The following is a 20943-nucleotide window of genomic DNA, read 5'->3' as shown; positions in this document are numbered from 1 at the left end:
AACTCTCGTAGTCCAGGTAGCTCTGTCGTTCACAATGAAAATGAAGCTGGCATGAAAAAAAAGATGTCATAATACATCTTTCTGGGTTAGGATATCTAGTAGGTCGTAGAAATGCAATACAGTCTTCCCTCAATTATCGCGACTTCACGTCACGATTTTTTTCTGCCATTAATTATTTAATTTTAGTTTATTTTATTTTTTTTAAGTTCATAAAAATGGGAAAATCCATGGCAAAACTTGTAAGCGAAAGTCACTCTTGCTACTAGGACTCAGCACTGAAGAAAAAAAATATAATAGCAGTGACCTTACTTGGCGATTTTTCGATTATGTCTGGTCTCCATTAACCGCGATATTCGAGGGATTACTGTACGTTGAAAACCTATTCCTCGGCAAATGAGCACGCAGAGCACAATTAACACTACGTAGAAGGCCTTTCTTCATTGTATTGAAGACATGTCGGGAAAAAAAGAGAGAAATTACAAAGCTCTACAATCCAAGAATATGTAAGTAGTCTTGTGCAATATCGCCCTCGAGGGTGTTGGAGATTATCAGGAGCATAAAAAAGCGGGGGTGAGGTAAACAGTTCCTAAAGTGCGCAGGTTGTCGAATGCGCCAAGCAGACCAGACCACAGGGGATCTGCAGTCCATTAGTTCCTCACGTTGTCATTAAGCACGCGCCTCTTCCTCTTTTATGGTTGTTCGATGAAAACGATAGCCTGATTCCAAAATAGGTGAACTGGCATTTAAACGCGCGAGCCATGAGCACGTGCGCGTCTATTTACTCTGTGGTTCCACGATCTAGAATCTGAACTTGTGCAAAGTCAGCACGGAAGCTATTCCCGATCAAATATTCATGCAGTGGTGAATGGAAGCAAGCTTTCAAATGGGAAGCCAAACACCCATGCTAATGTCCCCCCCACACCCCCAGCCAATTCCCGTCTAATGTCTCACTTGACTTCTCGTCACTGTTTTGATCCCCGAACACATGGTGCCCTCAGAGGAGGTTAACAACAGGGCGACGGGGTCGAGCTGTTCATGGCCTGACCGCACAATGAACAGTCGTGGTGATGCTGACCGCGTGCCTACATGCGCATAAAGGACTAAAGGCTGTAAACAAACACAAGCGACCCTTCTGTCAACTCTGCTTTGTTATAATTGATGGGAGCTGCATGGGGACTCTGAGCTTAAAGAGCAAAAAATAAAAAATAAAAAAATTAGCATCAGCTCAATGTACATCCCTATTTGCGCACGAGGGATCCAAAAATACACAACATAAACAAATACAATGTTAAAATTTAAAAAGGAATGGGAATAATTCAACCATTTTGGTTGCGATTCTTTACTTAAATTTAATACACATTGTGCTGGTCCCTCTGGTGTGTGTATATTTGTCACCCGGACGCCATATTCGTGGTTGTTGACAGAAGATGGTTTTAGATATCACGCACACATTAATGGCCTTAATAAAGAAAAAACACAGTTTCCCAATATGTACAGTACAATCAAGATAATGACCTCCTTTATTAAGTGATCAGGTCCTTTGATAAGGACGACGCAAAGGCTGCGTTCAAAGTCACGCGTCTCGTGGCGAAGGTGTACCGAAAAGCCTAAGAAATTCTGCCGACCGTTTAGACGCGTGGCCCGAAATCACAGCTGTTGGGCCGCATTAAAGATCAAGAGACGGGACTTTCCCCCCCGCCACCTCCCGTCGCTCAACTTCAAAACTGTGGCGGTCGTTCGTTGCCGATTACATCAAGCGGGCCTCTTTATGAGGCCTCAACTTTTACTAATCGGGCCAAGAACTTCCTATTTGGGCGTAAAACAAATAAAGTAATGCATCACATACCCCAGAAAACATTAAAAGACACGGCATATGACATTAGTGCTTCATCCAATTGTCCAAAAATAGCCCCGTTAGACTAATGCTATTATTTTTCTTTCTTTTCTTGATAAATGTCCGTTTGTCTCAGCATTCACACAAAGGGTCACAGTGTCATCCGGTAAGCACATTAGCAGGCTTAGGACATTCAGTGACATTGTGCGGACTGTACTTTAACCCATTCCGTCAAGTGGCGCCCCAGCAGATGCCATTCCATTGCTACGCTGCTATTTTCAGGAGCGAGGTGGGAAAGAATCTCGTTGTCCCCTCTTTCTCTCTCAACCTTTTTTGAGATACGGCACACTTTTTGCATTGAAAAAATCTCAAGGGACACTACCATCTGAAACTTTGAATTTAAAACTATGTCGCCTATACAGTACAGACGCTCCCCTACTTACGAACATTCGACTTACGAACAACGGTACATACGAACATGTCTGCAAATTGCGTTTATGTCGAAAAATGTTCGTAAGTTCGATTTTGTATTGTGCGCCTTTTTCCGAGTAGTGCTTCTTTCCGCCGCTAATACCGACGCCTGGCGCTGTGAGAGCTCAGCTCACCCAGAATCTACCTTCTTCTTCGTTGCAATGAGGAAGTGCATGAATGTATCTCCAGTGTGCAAAGAACCTTTTTCATTTGTATCATTAAATATCTCATGCATCCATCAGTGAATGCAGACAGACAGGTACCCGGACGTTTGGTCGACGGACAGTTCGTTGAACGGACGTTTCGTCGAACGGACCTTTGGTCGACGGATTCGCCGCCGGACATTTCGTCGAACGGACGTTTCATCGCCGGGTCCGCTCGCTCTCAAAATTATAATCATGAGAGAGAGAGAGAGAGAGAGAGAGAGAGAGAGAGAGAGAGAGAGAGAGAGAGAGTTTACTGTTGAAAGCGATCAACCAGGTAATCGCTCGCTCTCAAAATTATAATCATGAGAGAGTGAGTTTGTAATTGCATTGACAATGTAAGAGCATTAATATCTACATATCTATGTATCCCGGATTCGCTTCGCTCGCTCTCAAAATTATAATCATGAGAGAGAGAGACTTTGTAAATGTCAGAGCATTAATATCTAAATATCTAAAATCAAAATTATCAATAAGTTGCGTATTATTGGCGTGTGTGTACATGTTATTCGTCGCAGGATTCGCCCACTCGCCCTGCCCCCGGATTCGCTCGTATTGGAGTGTGTGTACGTTTTTCAAACTACGGCCCGCGGGCCATATACAGCCCGTTGGGCTTTTTAATCCGGCCCGCCGACGTTGTCCAAATTATAGTAAAAATCAATGACCTCATTCATTTCCCATTGCTCATCACTCTCAATTTAAAGACTGCTTTCTTTCGGTGAATAATAATGTTTTTAATGTTCAAATTAAATTTGAAAATAAATTTTCACCTTCAATTGTGTCTTTTTTCTTATATTTCAATCCCCAGGTTTGATAAATTACATTGCGTGTCCAAATGCTGTCAAATTTTAGTATCCATTCTGGCCCGCAAGTCAAAAAGTTTGCCCACCCCTGGTATAGACAAACTTGCCTCTTTTATACTATTATTGTCCCAAATTAAACACATTATCAATAAGCTGCCATTGACGGCAAATATGACTTAAATCTCTTAATATAACGCAAAATGTGCTCACACAGGCTTTACATCGTCAAAAGTTGATGCCCTAGAAACCAAACAACTTCCCGTTCATGTTCCAGAAAAACAACAAAATTACTGTTTCAGAATTTGAATCTTGTAATAGTATAATCTATAATTTAACGTTCATCATATTTTGATTTTAACCTTGTAATAGTTCCATTTTAATCTCGTTATATTCACATTCATTTTTCTCTGTGAATATTACATTGTATGACCATTGCTCACAGTCGCTCTACTCAAGAACCCCCGAGTAAATAGGAGCCAGGTTGCTTGCACGCTTCAATTATAAAACTTCTTCTTAACCTCTCTCTCTCTCTCTCGCTATTTCCAGATAATAAACTCTTGCATGTGTAATTTTCTCTGTTATCCCGCTATAAATATCAGCCATCAAGGGCTCGCCGGAACAATAGCTGACATGTTCATCATTTGCAGCTGTTGGCTGCGACGCCCAATAAGAGTTCAGTGTCATTCCTCTGGAGGCGCTAGTGAGTCAAAACGCAAACTACAGACCGATTAATTTCCCGTCTCCGAGAAAAGATCGAAAACAAATGCGCGGAGAATAATGACGCCGCCACATGGCCCCACCCTAACCTCCTCAATGACATCTTATCAAAGGAATGCGAGGAATCTGTGGAGGACCCCAACCCCCCCAAAAACACACGAGTGGGGAAAAAGGAGGCTAAGGGAGGATAAATCCACGCAAAATGGGAGGATATTAACGGACGATGCTTGTAAAGCAAGCAATCCTTGGACGTACACCTACTTGGATGGTTTTTCGGTGATTTAGAAGGGGTTTATTTTAGGGGCCTGCGCACGTGCACTGCCACCTCCAACTCTGTATGGGTGGAAAAATCTGAGGATCAAAACACCTTGTCCGGGTTGACAGATAACACGTACAAAAAGATAAGAAACAAAAGGTTTGGGTATGAAATGATGTTAGAGTGCACAGCCACAAAAGGCATTTCTTGGAGGGGGTGACAAGGGTAAAAGGGAGGGGCACGCGGGGGGCTCTGGTGGGATTAAAATGGTGTGACGAGCAGATGAGTCAAAGGGAAATAATGAGATGAGCACAAGTAAACGACAAATCTGATTGGAAAGAGCCAAGCCGATGCAGGCGGGGGGGGAGAAAAACGGAGCCTGTCACCGTGTTTCACTGTACAAGTCATCCAACATCTGCCCGACGCGTTCACTGTCCCGCTTTCACCTCGTAAAAACCCACGCGCATCAATCGCGAGCGTGCATTTCCCGACCCCGAAGCCGACGGCGCGCCTTCACTTCCAATGATTGCAATCATTTAAAATGCATTAGGGAGCGATGCTAACCGAAGCGTGTCATGGCGGTGCGCAAATCAACGACAATTTCGGGGCGTATGTTTATGTTTTTAGCGCACGCTTCTCCGCGATAATGAAATGCGAAATTGAGCCAGCCCGAGCGGAAAGGATGCTCTTTGCATATGAGGAAGCATCAGCAGTTTTGCCTTCCTTTTGTTACTCACAGCTGCTTGCGATAGAAGGCGGTGGCGAAACACCAAGAACGGAAACCTAAACTTATCTTGTGCGTGAACAGATGTATCAACCGGGCCTCAAGGTTAGGTTGCACTTTTTTTTTAAATCCAGAGAGCCAATTAAAGCTTGAGGAATGCTTGTTCTTCTCAGCATGAATAGCGAAGACTCGTGGCATTTGACACTTTTATCACCTGTAAATTCACCAGGTCACGCTTTTGGGGGGCTTCAGATCAGCGTTTACCAACCACGTACCCATTTTGTTGCTTATTTTGAAGTTGTTTGGTTTCATGGACATCCGCTTTTGGGGACGTGAAATGAGTGTGACAACAAAACTGCTTTTCGCGTAATTAGTCTTCATAAAATGACGAGAATACAATTTGTTATTTAAATCAAAATTACTTATTTTCCGAGATTCATGTGAAACGGTTGGGAAACACTGCGTTCGATATCACAAAAACACACCTCGCCGAGGTTGTTTTTATGTGCAGGTGATTAATCTTTTGCAGTGCGGTTTTAAGGGGCTATTGGGAGATTAGTGCACTCTGAGTGCTAACCTGAAAAAGTCATCATTGCTCCACTTTACGCGCCTCGCTGGGTGATCGCCACTTACCACAATAGCAAGAGAATATCGATGCTTACTGAATTCTACTCGTTTTATTTGAAAAAAGAATCTGGGAGCCTACAATTTTTTTTTACAGCATCATTCCTTTAATGGAAATTTTCCACTTTTTCTGGTGAAATATGAAGGCCTCCAAAGGACTTCATAATCACAAACTACATTTTTCAAGTAAACTATATTTCAGCTGAGACGTTTTGTGCCGGCCTCTTGACTTGAAAGTATTTAATAACAGATTTAATAAGTAATGCAGTATAAGGTTACATTTTTGCAGCTCGATTGTCAATGGTGGGAATAAACTGGGTTGATAATTTATAGTGAACATTAAAAATCCACTTGAGCGCCTGAAGTACTTTATAGCGTATGTTCCTACGTCAATCAATCAGGTGCAGCTGCCATTTAGCCGTTTTGTCAGGGAAATTCAGACTTTCAGACCCAGCGTGTTTTTACTTGTCTTCGCCTTCCATGTGTGACCCCACTTTTTTTAATGTCCTCTGTAGTTTATCCATCCACACGTGGGACATTACGGTCTGTACTGCAGACAGACTGGCGACTTCTCCACCCAATATTATACATTTGACATCCTTTTTCTGGGTTTCAAGTGATCCAGATGATTCAGATACGAGCTTGCATGAGTGCAACAGTGAAGCCATTGTGAGCGAAATAGAGGACGTGGATTTATATCATCTTGACATGTTAACATCGCAATACCGCCAAAAGCCATTTCCAACCTCAGTACGTGACTTCTTTCATTACGTAAGACTAAATTAGCATAACATATTTTTTCCATGTAAAAATGACTTCATGGCAGTGATTGAGTGACCGTTATTACAAATTCGGAATTACCCAAACCCCCCATCTACCCCCACAAAGTGTGGAAGTAATAGTAGTCAGTGTGTGAGCGTCGGCGGAGGGGGGCTAATCTGCCTTGTGTTGTTGTAGAAAAATTTCAAGGTCTCCGAGTTCCAATGGAGCTAAAAGCCTAAAGGCCACGCACATATGCAGACACACACACACACACACACACACACGGTGAGACCCCTCGTCCCCCTTTATGTCTCCCTTCCTCCACTATTCTCCCTCAAATTGCACTCATTCCAAACAAACCTTTAACAACTTTTTTGGCAGTGCACGGTCAGGGCGCAATTATAACTATTTTTTTCTTCAGTGCTGAGTGGCTTCCATGTATGAGTTTCAGTGTGGATTTTCCTATTTTTATGAACTAAGAAAAAACGTTTTTTTTAATAATTAATAGCAGAAAAAACGCTAATTAGAGAATTCACGATAAGTGAGGACGCGATAATCGAGGGATTACTGGAGAACATTGTAAAAAAAAAAATGCGTCGGAAGAAAAAATACAAATTATAAAAAATAATGAAAAAAAAGAGGAAAAATGCTTCAAAACCAGAGAAAATACACAAATAGCAAATTAAAAATACAAAATTGGGGGTAACAATTATTATTATTATTATTATTTTTCAAATGCAACTTTTTTTATATGGGGACTCCCACACATCTCCAGTTGCCCTTCCCACACACTGAGTGACCACGTATGCACGCGTTCACATAGGTAACGTTACTCCAGTCGCCCAGCCATCGTTGACACACACAAAAACACACACACACAGAAGATTGGAGCAAGAATCTCTATGAACCGACTTGTCTCTGCAGGCTTCACCACAGGGTCTCGCGCTCTTACATAACACTCGCCATAGATCATGTTTAAAATGGGGTGTTCACTCCACCAATCCACTCAATAGAAGGAAGCGGCTCTCGTTTTAAAGCCAACCTGATAACCGCCCGCTTGACACCACGGCGGCCGAATGTTTGTTTCCTGGTAAACAAAGCGGCGTTTCCACGGGGCGCATCAGGCGAGGCTGATTTTAGCTGCTGGGACAGCGGGAGCCGAAAGCAGCATCTTGTGACACCACGAACGAGGGAGGGGAAGAAAAAAAACAGCCATGGGGAGGAACTCTGTTCACAACATCTCACCTGATCTCGTTTTGTTTAACTTTCGTTACAAAAACAAATTCATCTGTTTACGTATAGAATGGGAGAGAAAACAATGGATGTGAGAACGAGAATTACTGTCCGAATCCCAGTTTATTTCCTTCTTTAGCATCTACCCGCATTCATCCGTTTCAGGTACACGACTCGTTTCTGTCAACTGTCAACATCCGTTGTTACGCAGAGTGCACGCTTTGGTCCTTTAATGAACGCAAGCGCTTGCACGTGTTTTGTTCCAAGCTCCAACGTAAACGTCGCTGGACCAGCCGGGACTGTTAAAATACTCCTAAAAGCCGACGGACGGCTTTTTGCCTCGTCTCTTTCCCGGCCAGATGCATCCAGGAAACCACGAGTCGCTTTTGCGTTCGCCGAGCGTGCCGCTTGACACATCCTCGCCGTTGCATCAGCGCGCAACAATGCGGCGAGAGCATATCCTGTGGCTGGTGTGTCACCTCGTCCTGTTTCGTACTTTTTAACCGTGAATTAGCCAAAGTCACTGGAAGGATTTCGGCCATAAGCACGTGTGATGGCCCTGCGGGGGGGGGGGGGGGGGGGGGGGGGGGGGGCTACCCGGGAGAATTTGAACGGCTACCCCTGTAGAAATATTTCAGATCCACCTCTGACATTTGCAACTCAACTAAGGTTTTAACCCACTGTGTGGATTATAGCCTATTTTACTGTCGCTCATCACCCAATTTAGTTAAAACGTTGTACAGTAAGAGTCATCTAAAGCAAGGCACAGCACGAGCTAAAAATCTTCTCATTTAAAACTATATCCCCTAAATTAACAATATCAAGTCATTCTCATCAAAGTCTTAGCGACAGGAATCAAATAAATCCCCCCAAATGATTCCAAAATCAAAATTTTCACACCAATTTAATGTCACTTAAGTTGACGTCTACGGACCCTGAACAACTTCCGGTTCAAGTGACGTAAAAGTAATGTAACGTTTGAAATCTCATAATTGTATGACTTTTACTCCCAATCTTACTGAAATCCCCTTAATATTACGTGAAAATTAATTGTGCTCAAACACACGTCGCCAAAAGTTGATGCCCCTGAAACCAGGTTCACGCAACGTAAAAACAAGAAAATGACTTATGTCTCGTAACATTACGACTTGTTTTTTAAACTCTCAATATTAATTAAATCTCCTAACATTACACTTTTTAAAGCTCCCTTGTTGGTTTAGGAGTGTGGACATAGTAACTCTGAACGTACCTGCAGCTCGCACCACGCCACTTCCACCGTCGTCTCCGTGTCGAGCCCCTTGTACACGGTCTTGAAAGAGCCTCTCCCGATCTCGATGTCGAATTTCAGGAAGCGTCCGTCCGGCGAAGTCCCGACCGCCTTGGTCTCCGCCTCCTCAATGTCTTCCTGCACTCGCTTCTCGGCCTCCCGCTGCTCAGCGCGCGCTTTGGCCAGCTCCGTTTCGCGCTCTTTCTCCTCGGGCGACTTTCCATCTTTGGCCGCCACGCCCTGGGCGTCGTCGTCGGGCTTGTCTTCGGTTTTGCTGTCGACGCCCCGCGCAGTCGAGCTGAGCTCTTTTGCACCGGGCGCGCCGCCACCGCTACTGTTAGGACTAGAACGCGCCTCAGCGTCCCCCCTGTCTAGGTTTCGGATTGGTACGTCTCCAGATCCTCCGCCAAGCCCTGACGCGGGCTGAGGCGAGGCGCTTTCTTTCGAGGACCCCTGGAGAGCCGGCGCTCCGGCGTCTCTCTGAGCTGGTCCGGGACTGGGGTGCTGAAGAGCGAACGCGCTGGGGGTCCAGGCGCAGTCTGGCGGCGACTGGAGGATAACAGCTCCTTTGCTAGGCAGGTCCAAGGCCGTCGCGTTGGAGTCGCAAATGACACTCCGACGGAAGAAGCGGTGCTCCGCCGTCTTGGAGTCTCGCTCCATGGTGTGCCGTCGCTGCCGCCGTTGGACTTCCGGGTGGCCCTCCAGCTTCTCGACCACATGCGTGTCCGAACTGGCGGAGCCGTTCACATTCTTGCGGGGGTTTTGGGGGGAGGGCGACGGCGGGGCCGGCGCCACGAACGTCACCGCCTTGCCGCTGCTTTGATTCGCCGACATTATTCCACCGGGCGAGACACCAACCACCGAGGCGGGCTTCTGTTCCACTTTCAAAACCTCAACCTCCGATGAAATAGTCAATCAAGGGGGAACGCACTGAAGCATCCTCTAGATAAGGTTGCGTGATCTGAACTGGTTCAACGAAAGAACCGTCAGTTCCAGTTGAGGGTCCTTGAGGGAAGCCCCCGGGGATGGCGGGGGGGCTTTCCTTTGAACGCCCGGGAGGGGGAGGTCAATAGGCAATCAGAGTTAGGGGCCTTCAAGAGATAAAAACCCAAATCCATCCTGCTGCCAACATACAACGAGCATCCACCAAGACATAGAAAGGCCAAGGATGTTCTGAACTCCAAAAGCCTGGTGGGAGGAAATAGGATGGGAACGCAGGTGGTGACCTTGACGGGGTGGCTGTTTAGGAAGGCCTAGCCCGGCCCGACCCGGCCAACTGGATCCAATTTGGTTCTCGTCTCTGAAATGAGAAGAAACAAGCATTGGAATATTGTTTGGATTATGTCTGGGACAATTGTTCAACGTTGGACAGGAAAGCCTTTCTCCGAGCGAACACGTGATTTTCTGTTTCCTTGTCCGTCTGCTAGGACCCGTCGAGTGTCATTGATCAATAGGACCACCGTGTTGTCCCTGATTGTGCAGCGGTAAATCAACAAGGCAAAAGTGGGAAGATGGAAAATGTTGCGACTGCGGTGAGGTGGGACAATGAAGCGGGAGGAAATGTGTTGAAAAGGGGCAACAATACCATTGGCTTTTTGATGATTCCTCAAAGGAGCGACACCAAACTGCGATAAAACAATTGAAAAACCTTTTTTTCCGGTGGCTTATAATCGTGGAAAGCAATCAATGCAAGTCACGATTGATGACCCACGAATGACCCCCATGAGCCAAGATGTGGCTAATTAGATTAAAGTCTTTGGGATACGTGATCATCAACAAGAGGAGCTTGTAACTTCAATGCAATGCAACAAACTCCCAAGTGACATATTACAACGCAAAGTACGACACAATCAGACATTGGCACGTCTGAATATTAGCGCCTGTTGACTCCCAATTTATCCCAAAGTCACCGCAGCGTGGCTAACCTCAAGGTTAGTCTGCTGGCTGGTCAGGGAGCAGCTTAAGGAAGAGGTCACTCAGAGAGGCAGGGATAAAAGGCCCGGATGGCAACTTCACGCATGTCTGGAAACCACGTGAAGTATGTTTGTCAGGAAAGTAAATTTGCTCAGCTCTATGAACGGCAGCGGGACATGCCTCAGCCAAGGCCGAACAATCCTAATTTGGATCGGCGAGACACTGCGCGCCTTCAGATAGCTCCGCCTTCCGCATACGCCTGAACACTGAACGCGTTGATTAGTAAAATACTAAAAGGCGCGTTCCAGGGAAAACCAAGTTCAGCCCATTTGGGAAAATGTGAATTCAATTGAATGCTTTTATTGTCATTATACAACTATAATGAGATTTAAAGCTTCACCACAAAGTGTAAAAAATAAATAATCAATCAATAAATAACTAGTCAACAAACTTAAATAAGTAAACATAAATAAGTAGTCAACCACACAAATAAGTTGTCAACAACATAAATAAGTAGTCGACAACAGAAATAAGTAGTCTCATCACTCTCATCTCATTTTCTGAAGCGCTTCATCCTCACAAGGGTCGCAGGGGGTGCTGGAGCCTATCCCAGGTGATTTGGGGCCAGAGGCGGGGTTCACCCTGAATTGGTGGCCAGCCAATCGCAGGGCACAACGAGACAAACAACCATTCACGCTCACACTCATACCTAGGGGCAATTTAGAGTGTCCAATCAGCCTACACAGGAGGACCGACCTGGATTTGAACCCAGGTCCCCCACTGTGAGGCCGACGCGCTAACCACTCATCCGCCTGGCCGCCTAAATAAGTAGTCAAAAATATAAATTAGTAGTCAACAACGTGAATAAATTGTCAACAACATGAATAATTTGTCAAAAACAAAGTAGTCAACGTGAATAAGTGGTCACATAAATAGGTACAGACGCTCCCCTACTTACGAACGAGTTAGGTTCCAAGCGATTGTTCATAAGTTGAATTTGTTTGTAAGTTGATTCAGTGCTATATTTTGTATTATAATTTATGTTTAAGGCCTATATAAGTATATTGAAGGTTTATATAAGTGCATTTGTATGTTTAAGGCTTGTATAAGTAACACGCATTCGTTTGTACTGAAAAAAAACATTTAATAAAATGGAGAGAATATGTACAGTACTGTATAGAGAGAGAGAGAGATTTATGTATTAGAAACTGGCCGAAAGAAGCGATCTAACGACGATTGCACAGTTTTCTTTTTTTTTTCATCATAAATGATGCGGTTGCACTGTATGGCATCATTCAATTGATTTGCAAACTTTGTGCAACGTTCAATATTTGGGTCCTGCTGCTCGATCTTTCTGTTTATAAATGTTACTTACGGTCGAACGATTCAAGTTGTATATGTGCAACGCTCACCACTCTCACGCGCATCAAGCTTCGTTATTATTGCCACTCGTTTCAAATGAAATGGCTTGCCTCTTCCTTGCAACTCCCTCAATAGAAGCCTTTCGCTTTTTACCAACCATATTCAGTAATGGATGCACGAGATATTTAATGATACAAATGAAAAAGGTTCTTTGCCCATTGGAGATACGTTCACGCACTTCCGCATTGCACAGAAGGTAGATGCTGGGTGAGCTGAGCTCTCACAGCGCCAGGCGTCGGTATTAGCGGCGGAAAGAAGCACTACTCGGAAAAAAATACAAAATCGAACTTACGAACATTTTTCGACATAAACGCAATTTGCAGACATGTTCGTATGTACCGTTGTTCGTAAGTAGGGGAGCGTCTGTATAGGTACAAAAAATGGTACACGGTCGATTGGTCGCCGGTCTTTTGGTCGCCCGGAAGGGAAGTGATAATTACCATTTAAATCGTTGCTCAAATTGCCTAAATACAAACTGCAAATTACTATTTAGTCATACTTAATGCCCTAGTAATTATTAGGCTAAAGAAAAGCTCCAAATTTCCCGGACTTTTGTTTTTTGTTGGAGAACTTGTTAAGACCCTGACGGACGTAGCTTCTTAAAGGGACAAGGCATGTTCATACAAACTCTTATACACTCACACGTTGGCTCAGTGAAACTGCTCGTGGTCATGGTTGGCTTTTATTGATGCGTAGACCGTGTTGTTTTACCTTGTTTTGTCGCCGGACTTTTGGTCGTCGGTCTTTTGGTCGCCGGTCTTTTGGTTGCCCATTGTCGCGGTCGGGGCGACCAAAAGACCGGCGACCAATCGACTGCACACGCAAAAAATTACTAAAGTGGTTAGCAGCCTATGGCGTTTTAGTGCAAATGCAAGATAAGACATTAGTCTTGATTAGGTCCTCCTAGGTCCTTAGGTCGAGTTGAGTACGGTGACAGCTCTTGGGAAGAAACTGTCCTTGAGTCTGTTTGTTTGAAGGAATTTCAACAACTGCCGTAACCGCCGCAATTAACCGTGTGCCAAATCCTCGGCTTCGGCTTGCAGAGGCAAACAGATGCCCCGCAGGGGTTGGGGAAGTCACCACCGTGTTGGAGCCTGCCGCCCGGGTGCCGTGCGTGAGGCAATAGGTGATGCCGGCTGATGACGAAGACGCAGCTGTTCCACTCATCCTTAGCCAAAAGGAGTTTCAACAGCTGCGTGCCACATTCACGCTCGCCATGCGGACGCTGCATTTACTGTAATGCTGTTTTTTCTTTTGCTTTTTGTATTTCATGTTACGCCTTGGTGAAAGGATCCGATGCGAGGTGAAACTGCGAGGTGTGCCCTCACCCTGATTTATCATGGGTTACACGGCCAGAAAAAATGCACTCTTATTTCTCTTACAGTAACACCTTGACATACGAGTGTCCCAACATACGAGGAATTTGAGATACAGTGGTACCTCGACATACGATCGTAATCCGTTCCGAGACTGAGATCGTATGTCGAGCTTTTTGTAACTCGAGCGAACGTTTCCCATTGAAATGAATTGAAAACTAATTTGTTCAAACCCTCTGAAAAAACACCAAAAACAGGATATTGGAGGATATTTAACAAAGTAACACATAACGAGTGGTTTAATAGTAATAAAATGTGTTTAATAGATGTAAAATTAGACGCATTTTGCGGAGGGGAGAGACAACGACACACACGGAGGCGGAGAGGGGGGGGGCTGTTCGGGGGAACCTTATCCACGGCACTCGTAAACAAACAAACAAATTTAAATTAACTTGGATGAATATATACAGACACTCAAACATACGTTTAATGTAACTTTACACAAAACTGAATTCTAGTTTTGTTTTAATCTTTTCCAGACGATGGGCACGAATAATTTTTATTTAGTCCATTTCTAAGGGAAACGTTGATTTGAAATACGAGTAAATCAAAAGCTTGTATATTTATTAATAGGTGTTGTCCCTTTCTTAAATAAATCAGAGTTAAACAGTTCAGTTCATTTTAGCGTCCTATTATAATTGTAAGTCTTTCCACCTGTTGACTAATCACTTGCAACCATGCCTGATATGGACTTGTCACATCTTTTGCGCTTCGTGGGAACAAAGTGACACCAAGTGACCTTTTAACAGGAAGGAAGAAAACAATTACCCAGCTTGTTATTAAAAAAATATAAGTCCAGTAAAATGAAGGATATTGCTTTTTTATTAGATTTGAGGATATTAAAGCTACTGGTGAGTCGTTATGAGCTCCTGATTGGTTGACAGTAAAATCAACATGAGCAAAATAAACAACAACAATAAAACCAATTAAATTAATGTCAGTCAGTCTCACGAGGCAAAAGGATGTTTGCGGGCCTCCTGTTTGGAACAAACAACTTGAACGCCCGAATTAAAAAAAAGATACGCATGAAATAGAGCTGGCGAGAGGAGAATTGTGGAGGAAATTGAGGAAATATTACCTGTTACATGTACGGCCAGCAAGTTGATGAAGACGAGCCTTCCTCTTCCTCCGCTGCAAAAAAAAAAACGGCGTGTCACGACAGTGCGTCACATTAAGCCCACAGATGCCCGACGAAAACCCCAGAGACTACTGCCACGCCAACAACAACAAAATGCTTCGGCCATATCTTGGATTTCGCAATTTAATGTTTTTTTTCTTGTTTTTTTTTTTGTTGCAGAGATGCGTCCAGGCAGCAGCGCACGCAGCTGCAAGCCGTTAGACACACGCCTCCCACCGGGCAGAGGAGCCAAGTTCGCCCGCTGATGGTTTGTTTCGGTCGATCCGGGTCGTGCTTTCAAAAGTTACACGTTTTTTCTTCACGCGTATCCACAGTTGGTCCACATGGCGTATTTGGAGAATGAAATTCCCAGAAATCCCGGTGAGCGTGCGGAGTCAAAAAGCGCCGCTGTTGGACTTCTCAACGTGTTCTGAACTGATCAACTGCGATGACTCGACAAGCAACCTCTGTCAAGTGTGACGACACCGAACCGGAAAAGGCAGGCAAATCACAACGCCGGACTTTCACATTAAGACAACGAACAAATACAAGCGTTCAAATCCACACGCGATTATCATTAGTTGGCTATACAGCATGATGGAGCCCCGAAAACATTCTGAACAGACATTTTCATCACGTTCAAATTTCACGACTTTGTTTACTCGTACGCTTCCAGATTTGCACGCTAACAAACACGTTGAGAATGTTTTATTTTTGGAGCTCTTACAGGAAACTGTCTATTACACATGTTTCTGCTTTATGTGTACGCTCCATCAATTTAAGTGCGTAAATCAGTTATTATGGGCCGGAATCATGTTTTTCTTTTAATATTCAGTTTTAAAACTTTAGTATTTTATTTTTTTTCTCTTTTACTCATTCACCGCAGGACTAGGCATGTGGAGCACACAGTATGTGTTATGGTAGTTAGTAGAAAAACCAAATGAAGAATAAATATAATATCATCTCATCTAATCTCATTTTATGAACCGCTTTATCCTCATTAGGGTCGCGGAGGGTGCTGGAGCCAATCCCAGCTGTCTCTGGGCCAGAGGCGGGGGACACCCTGAATCGGTGGAATGTTGGAGGAAACCGGAGTACCTGGAGGAAACCCACGCAGGCCTAGGGAGAACATGCAAACTCACCACAGATGGAAATGACCTGGATTTGAACCCAGGATCCTAGAGCTGTGAGGCCGACGCGCGAACAATAAATATAATGTAAATTTCATTTTTTTTTAAAGCTTAATTTGACCAAGATAGCCCACCTGACATTGGGTAGAAGCAGGACTACAAATAGACACTTGATTAGTTTCCCACCGATTGTTGGGCATAAAAAGACAAACATAAGCATGGAAAATGACCCCTCAAGGTCATTTACTGAAGCTATCAGGCATGTTTTAGTTTCATATGTGTAGGTAAACTCCACACAGGAAGGCCAACAGCTGAATTTGAACCCACAACCTCAGAACAGTGTATTAATCGGTACTTTTACGATGATACAAGCTTGTTAACCTGCCGCGTTCTCAACATTCCACAGGATGCATCCTCACCTCTTCTGTCATCAAGCACCCCCTCGTTGTCAGCCTACGTGATTTATCCCGCCTGCTTTTCGTCACTTTGACGAGCAGCAGACTCTGACTTAAGGGCACGGGATAGCCATACATAGACCAGACTCCAGAGATATGGATTATATAGCGTACAATAGTCGCAAAAAGCTCCCACTGAGTCTACAAAAGAGCTCCGTTCCTTTGTTCGAGTTTGTTGTGGCTCGCGAGCCACATGCGGCTCTTATGATGGGTGCACATGGCTCTCCGCTAATCTATTAGCTAAAATGTATGCTTGTGTATGCATAATCATTGATTAGCAACAACGTAACAATGCTTTTAAAATAAATCTGAGAAAAAGAAGCACGCATTTTCATTTATTTTGACTTTTAAATCCCCAGTATGGCTCTCAAGGAATAACATTTAAAAATTGGAATTGTTTCTGGCTCTCTCTGTCAAAAAGGTTACCGAGCCCTGGTCTAAGTTCATAATTGACAGCTCAAACAGATTGGATACATACAATTCAGATATTGATTGTGGAAACTATACGATTTGTCACTTTTTAACGGGTTCATGTGTTCCAGTTACCCCATTTACCTTGAAAATGTTCCGACTTTAATAATAAACAGTACCGTTTTGTCCACTTGCCGTTTTTGATGGGCTGAGAAAATTACTTTTTACTGTGTATTATTTTTGTGCATTTTGGGGCCAAAGCCACCCAATTCCAATGATTTCTGTGCCTTTCAAACTAAGTTTCACAGCTGTTGTTGTGACTCAATGTACACTCACAATCCGGCCATTTTTTGGTGTGTGTATTTGCATAGTAACGACATACAAAGCGCACAGTATCATGCAGTATATTTTAAGACAGAAATCTTTAAAGCCCTTCAAGACATTCCCACATAAGTTGCTAAGACATAAGACAAATACGATTTCGCATGACAAAACCTCAGTTGCCCGGAAATCGTCGTGTTTTAGCTTTGCGGTAATCGGGCCTGCCAGGTTGCGACAGGTCGGACATTTTAGGCAACTTTCACTCTCGCTTTGAGCATGCTGTGGAAAACTATCACTTTCTCATCTTCCTCTTTTCCTCAGTGAGGTTGCTTGCGATCAAAAAGCTGTCATTTGACGCGGCGTAATTCTACGACCATAGCTCTCAGGTCAAGCGACAATTGTGCCTGCAGTAAATCCTTCCACCAGAGAGTGTCACTAAAGAACCCGGTGTGGGTTTACTATCAAACCATTTGTATTAAATTAAAGCCCCTGATATTCGCTTCCAACACTTGTCGAATCCCAATCTAGTCCACAACTATACCTTGGTAAGGGTCCGATGTGGGGGCAATTAAAGTAAATGAACTGTGTCCTCCTGCAGGGCTTGGCTGATGTTTAAATATGACTTTGTGGTTTGGTTGTGAATTGTAATTGTGTGTTGGGAATTCCTCAGCAGGGTGGATGGGAATGGGAGGATCTACATTCACTTCAGTCATCATCATCTTCTTTTATGGGCTTAGTTGTCTTGCAAAATAGTGGGAGGCGACTTTGTGGCAGCACAAAAGCTACGCTATATGCCATCTTCCTCATTTGGCGAACAATCGTAGGAACTTGGTCTGCAAGACCGTGCTTGCTTGTCCTTGAATAGCCATATTTGAGGCACTTTATGGCTAAATTGGGAAATAGGACCAACTTCTTACAATTGGATAGACTGGACGTAGACTACACTGTAATAGGGCCATGTAAAATAACAATTCTGCAACATTTTGGGGACCAAAGATTGGGAATTATTTAAATTCTGTTATGTTGGAGGACAGTGCAACGGGGGCACAGCAGGGGTCGTGGCACAAAAGAAGAGTTTAACATTTCTGAATTGGAAATATAAACATTGACCCATTTTTTACTCATTATTAAACTACTGTGACTCAAGCCGGCAAATTGTGTCGGAAATGAACATGTTTTGTTGACGTCAATCGCCTTTACCATGCCGTTATCACGCGAGGGTTGCGGGGGGTGCCGGAGCCTATCCCGGCTTACTACGCGCTGTAGGCGGGGTGCACCCTGAATTGAAATGAGACAAACAGTCTACGGACATTTTAAAACGTTCCGTCAGTTTACCACGCGTGTTTCATGGATGTGCGAGCAAACCAGATTACCCGGAAAAAACCCACACGAGCACGGGGAGAGAATGCAAACTCCACACTGGAAGGCCGAGGCTGAGAGCAAAATGAAGCGACTGGCACTGCCCGGTGCATCTTTTTCTGTGTGTGTATGTGTGTGTGTGTGTGTGTGTGTGTGTGTGTGTGTTATAGACAGCAAGAGACCAGCAGAGCCTGGCACTGAAAAAATGAGAATAAGGGAGACAAAGAGTGTAAAGACAACAATGAGACAGTCTGACAACAGACAGGGATTGATTGTGCAAAGCACCAAGTGTCACATGTCTTTAGAGCTCATTTGAAATCTCATCTTAGGTCAGTGGCAATGTTTGACTGACCATTTTGCAGTGGCGGGCCATCAGGGCCTTCAAGGCCTTCTCTGCTGGCCTAAGAAATATCTGAATCATATATTATATTTTGGCCATCAATACTTATTAAATAATTCCAAATTGTCTGTTAGCTTCCTTTCATTGCTTTTCCCCCTGGTTGCACTGCTTCCAGATGTGTGTTTTCATATTGAAGCATTTAACCAATCACATTTCAGTCATTATTTGTTGCCAGGGTCAGAAATCTGCCTCAAGGCCTTCACAATCAGTTCTGCAGGCTCTGCTGCATTAAACAAGCGTCGATGAGACTGTTGTTTTAACCAATCAGATTTCAAGTTGGCAACACCACACTGCCTTATCGCAGGCGTAGGGATACGTCATTGCCTTCTCGCAGGCGTAGAGATACGTCATCGCTTTCACCAACTATGATTGGCTAGTGATTAGCCAGAGCTACCAAACTGTATCTGTAGCGAGCTGCACAAGCAAATATATTGTTGTGTTGATTTAAAGCCATTTTCAAGACAGACTATGCCAGAAATACGACAGGACAGGCTCGACTTTTAGTATTAGCTTCGATGGCGATTGAAAAGAAGGAAGAAAGAAAGGAGGATGGATATTGTGTACAGTTAAAAAGGATTTTTGGTGAGTAAAATATGGCTATATTCCTAAATAATATTTCAATTGTGGGCCCGTTTCTGATATCTGAAAAGCTCCAGTGTTTGTATTTAATCACTAAATGCTGCTAGGAAGTGGATTTTACCCCATTTTAGTGTAATTTTTGCCGTTTCGCCATTGACGTCCATTGCTGTCTTTTCTCGGGAAAATCACCCCCCGGCCCGGTTGTAATGTCTGAAAAGCTCCAGTATTTGTATTTAATCATTAAATGCTGCTAGGAAGTGGATTTTACCCGTTGAAGGCGGTACGAGAAAATGCACGGACCGCCACTGCCATTTTGCATAAAAAAGTACATTGAAATAGCTTCTGCCAGTTTAAATGATGACCACCTGATTCTTAGTGTTGTGACTACACGCCGCCTTTGCACTCACCTTTTCATGACGCTAACAAACGGTGATGGCAGCCCCGATGTTAGCCTCTCGAGGGAGGGCCGTGCCAAAAATAACTTGGAGGCTCTCCTAAAAGCGCTTCCCATTCGGCCCGCTGAATGAAAGAAGCCCGTGCGGCAGGTTGCGCCGGTGTTTCGCAACTGTTTACACGTGCAAAGACCTTGCATCTCCTTGTGCTGAGGTGACTCAGCTTTCCCTCGAGGAGAAAAAAAATACAATACAACAAGTCTTAAAGTGCGGCTTTAGAGACGATTATCTGACGAGTTGTGAAAGAAGACAGGATTAAATCCCTGTAGCAAAAATGCTTTCCCCCAACGATTAGTGACTATTTCTATCAAAACAAAAAACAAAACTTTCAACTCTTTAGGTTTCGAGGAATGATAATAGAAAAAGGGTGGGCGGGTTGTCTTGTTGTAACAGCCGCTCATTTAGGGATTATGCTGGAATCTGCAGCTATAATGGTCCCCCAAAAACATTTGAAGTGAAATACTCCAGCGTGCTGAAAGCCCGGAAAACCACAAGGTGTCATTTGTGTCATGAAAAATGCTTGAAAAAAATTCCAACCAAAAAGTTTGCATGGGACAACATGTAATAATTGTGACTCCATTGTCACGTGCGCGGTCGTTTGGTCGCCGGTCTTTTGGTCGCCGCTCTTTTGGTCGCCGGTCTTTTGGTCGCCGGTCTTTTGGTCGCCCGGACCCAAACAACGGGCGACCAAAAGACCGGCGACAAAACAAGGTAAAACAACACGGTCTACGCATCAATAAAAGCCAACAATGGCCCTGAGCAGTTTCACTGAGCGGACGTGTGAGTGTATAAGAGTTTGTATGTACATGCGTTATCCCTTTAAGAAGCTACGTCAGTCAGGGTCTTAACAAGTTCTCCCACAAAACACAATAAAAGTACAGGAAATTTGTAGCTTTTCTTTAGCCTAATAATTAATAGAGCATTAAGTATGACTAAATAATAATTCACAGTTTGTATTTAGGGAATTTGAGCAACAATTTAAATGGTAATTATCAACAACCTTCCGGGCGACCAAAAGACCGGCGACCAAACGACCGAGTACCCCATTGTCAATATGACTGGATCCACAAAAAACTTTTCCAATCAAGCAAGTCTCTTTTGGGTCCTTTTAAC

The 20943-nt window shown here is 44.0% G+C and overlaps 1 protein-coding gene across 1 annotated transcript in view; it reads right to left on the bottom strand.

Annotated features, from left to right (window-relative positions):
* wnk1b (WNK lysine deficient protein kinase 1b) overlaps nt 1-15238 on the bottom strand; it is a 48782-nt gene extending 33544 nt beyond the window's left edge. Inside the window, exons 1-2 of the mRNA XM_077594516.1 lie at nt 14685-15238; nt 8877-10194 (exon numbers count right to left, since the gene is read on the bottom strand). Coding sequence (XP_077450642.1) covers nt 8877-9728 — 852 coding nt within the window. The 5' untranslated portion in view covers nt 9729-10194; nt 14685-15238. The remainder of the gene's footprint in view (nt 1-8876; nt 10195-14684) is intronic.
* Between the last annotated feature and the right edge of the window lie 5705 nt (nt 15239-20943).

This window comes from Stigmatopora argus, chromosome 23 (genome assembly GCF_051989625.1).
Source record: "Stigmatopora argus isolate UIUO_Sarg chromosome 23, RoL_Sarg_1.0, whole genome shotgun sequence".
In the NCBI taxonomy this organism is placed as follows: domain Eukaryota; kingdom Metazoa; phylum Chordata; class Actinopteri; order Syngnathiformes; family Syngnathidae; genus Stigmatopora; species Stigmatopora argus.
The sequence above is the reverse complement of the archived record's forward strand: the minus strand, read 5'-3'. Positions and strand labels throughout refer to the sequence as shown.